The sequence below is a fragment of the Penaeus monodon genome, chromosome 24 (genome assembly GCF_015228065.2).
Source record: "Penaeus monodon isolate SGIC_2016 chromosome 24, NSTDA_Pmon_1, whole genome shotgun sequence".
Classification (NCBI taxonomy): domain Eukaryota; kingdom Metazoa; phylum Arthropoda; class Malacostraca; order Decapoda; family Penaeidae; genus Penaeus; species Penaeus monodon.
Window position 1 is genome coordinate 11,768,728 of NC_051409.1, and position 1,997 is coordinate 11,770,724.

The following is a 1,997-nucleotide window of genomic DNA, read 5'->3' on the forward strand; positions in this document are numbered from 1 at the left end:
AGAGTAAAAAAGCAAGCGGCGCCAATGACCCCGCCGGCCGGAGCGCAAGCGACCCGAAGCCCGATACTCACGAGGTCACAGGCGTCGGCAGCTGCACGGTGTTCCTGGTCTCGGGCTTGATCTCCACGTCCTCCACTCGCGGGGCTGGAACAGGTCACGCCCAACACGTTAGGTCACAGCCGTCACGAGAGGTAATCAATGGCATACAAAACCGGGGTCCATCGTGCATGCTTCGGACATGCTATATGTATATACACGATTTCCCGTTTTTTTTTTCCAATAAATTCTATATGGATATTAACCTTTTTTGGGGGGAGGTTTAAAAACTGAAAATAACCATCAATTTCTCCTCTCGAAATCAATAAATAGTGATAATAAAACGAAAAATGCATTCAAATGTAAAAATCCTAAACATACAGAACGTCTACAACACAACAGGCGGCCGACGAAAGTGAACTACTCACCTTTGGTAATAATCCAACACCTAAATGGTTCTGAATGGTTGCATGAAGAAAAGGTTGTGAGTATTAGATATAAATTTCGAATCCCAAACACATTCTGATTCACACTTGAACAAACTGTTTACCTTTCATCGCATCTACCACTACATTTTCAAAATATGAAGCGTGATGTGGTAAGATCAAAGTCGGGTCCATTATATAAATAATCAATCATATGAATCAACCCTCGTTCATTTAATGTACTTATTTATCACAAAGGAACAATCACAAAAGTGTGAAAGAAAGAAATAAGGAAAAATATCGCAAACAACTCAGTAATTCAACCTTTTCATCGAAACACGGAAAAACCCGCAAAGACAACAGAGGCAACGCTAATCTACTTATTAATGGCAATAAATAAAGTTTCCCTAATTACTTTAAAGTTTCAAATCTCGATACAATTCGACAAATACTTTCTCTAATGCTACATTTACATTAAAATCTGTCTTTAAATGCTACGCGACCTGAGGCTCGTATCTATAATTACCCAATAGAAGAGAGTCATTAAGTAATCTAGTTCTGTCCTTCCTCCTAATTGCGTAATCGTTATTTAATTTGGTAATTACATATTTGTAAATACTAAAAGTTTGGAAAGTGAAGAGAAAGAATGTCCAAAATCAGAGCTAACGTTACAGTCTCCGAGTTCGTTGCGTTTTCCTCTAGAAACTACAGCATTCTACGCAGCAAATTCATCTCCGCAATGATGCCAAATAAACTGATAAAAAGAACCCGTATTACAAAATAAAATACAATATGAAATAACCCCGCAATCCCTTCATCCTTAACTTCCCTTCACAACTCCCTCACAGTACCCTTAACTTGAAAATGAGGCCCAAGAAATGCAGACTAAATAGGCGCAACTTACTATCCTGGGCTCCCTCTACGATGCGGCGCTGATACCTTCTGCTGGGCATCCTTGTGAACTCGGGCTGGGTCCTTGCGCCTACCTTGGCCTCCTGCGCCGCCTCCTTCTCTGTCCTTCCGCTGAGAGGGGGAGGGGGGTGCATGATGAGTGAGAATTCAGACAATAATGTGCTATATTCTAAGAGTTTTCTGACTTCTGCGAGCATTCTGTGATAAAAAAAGCAGATATAAATTCATGAAAGGATAAAACGAGATATTACATTTTTCACAAAGCATTTCACTATGATATCCTCGGTTTATCTACACTAAATATGCACCACATATTGCAAACTACAAGCCTATTCAATCCAGCAAAATTAATCACAGAGTACATTAAACGACATCTTCATCCAAACCAGCCAAAGCACCCCAAAGCATTAAATCTCCTCCCGGCAGCGAATGGCACCTTCTGGCACCGCGAACACACCTGTACCTGAACTTGGATCCCAGCGAGAAAATGGCAGCCGGCGAATTTCCAGAGGCTTGCGTCAGGCGGAAGAAGGCATGGTGCTCCACGCAGCACTGCCACAGGTGCTTGCACGCGGCCTTGCTCGGCGTCTCGAAGCCGTACGTGTTCTCTGAGTTCTAAAACAA

The 1,997-nt window shown here is 42.1% G+C and overlaps 1 protein-coding gene across 1 annotated transcript in view; it reads right to left on the reverse strand.

The window, feature by feature from the left end:
* The window catches only part of LOC119588856 (band 4.1-like protein 4), a gene marked incomplete at its 5' end in the record, with an annotated part of 128,141 nt that overhangs the window by 5,327 nt on the left and 120,817 nt on the right, over positions 1 to 1,997 (reverse strand). Inside the window, 4 exon segments of the mRNA XM_037937494.1 lie at positions 72 to 144; positions 465 to 494; positions 1,366 to 1,484; positions 1,831 to 1,988. Coding sequence (XP_037793422.1) covers positions 72 to 144; positions 465 to 494; positions 1,366 to 1,484; positions 1,831 to 1,988 — 380 coding nt within the window.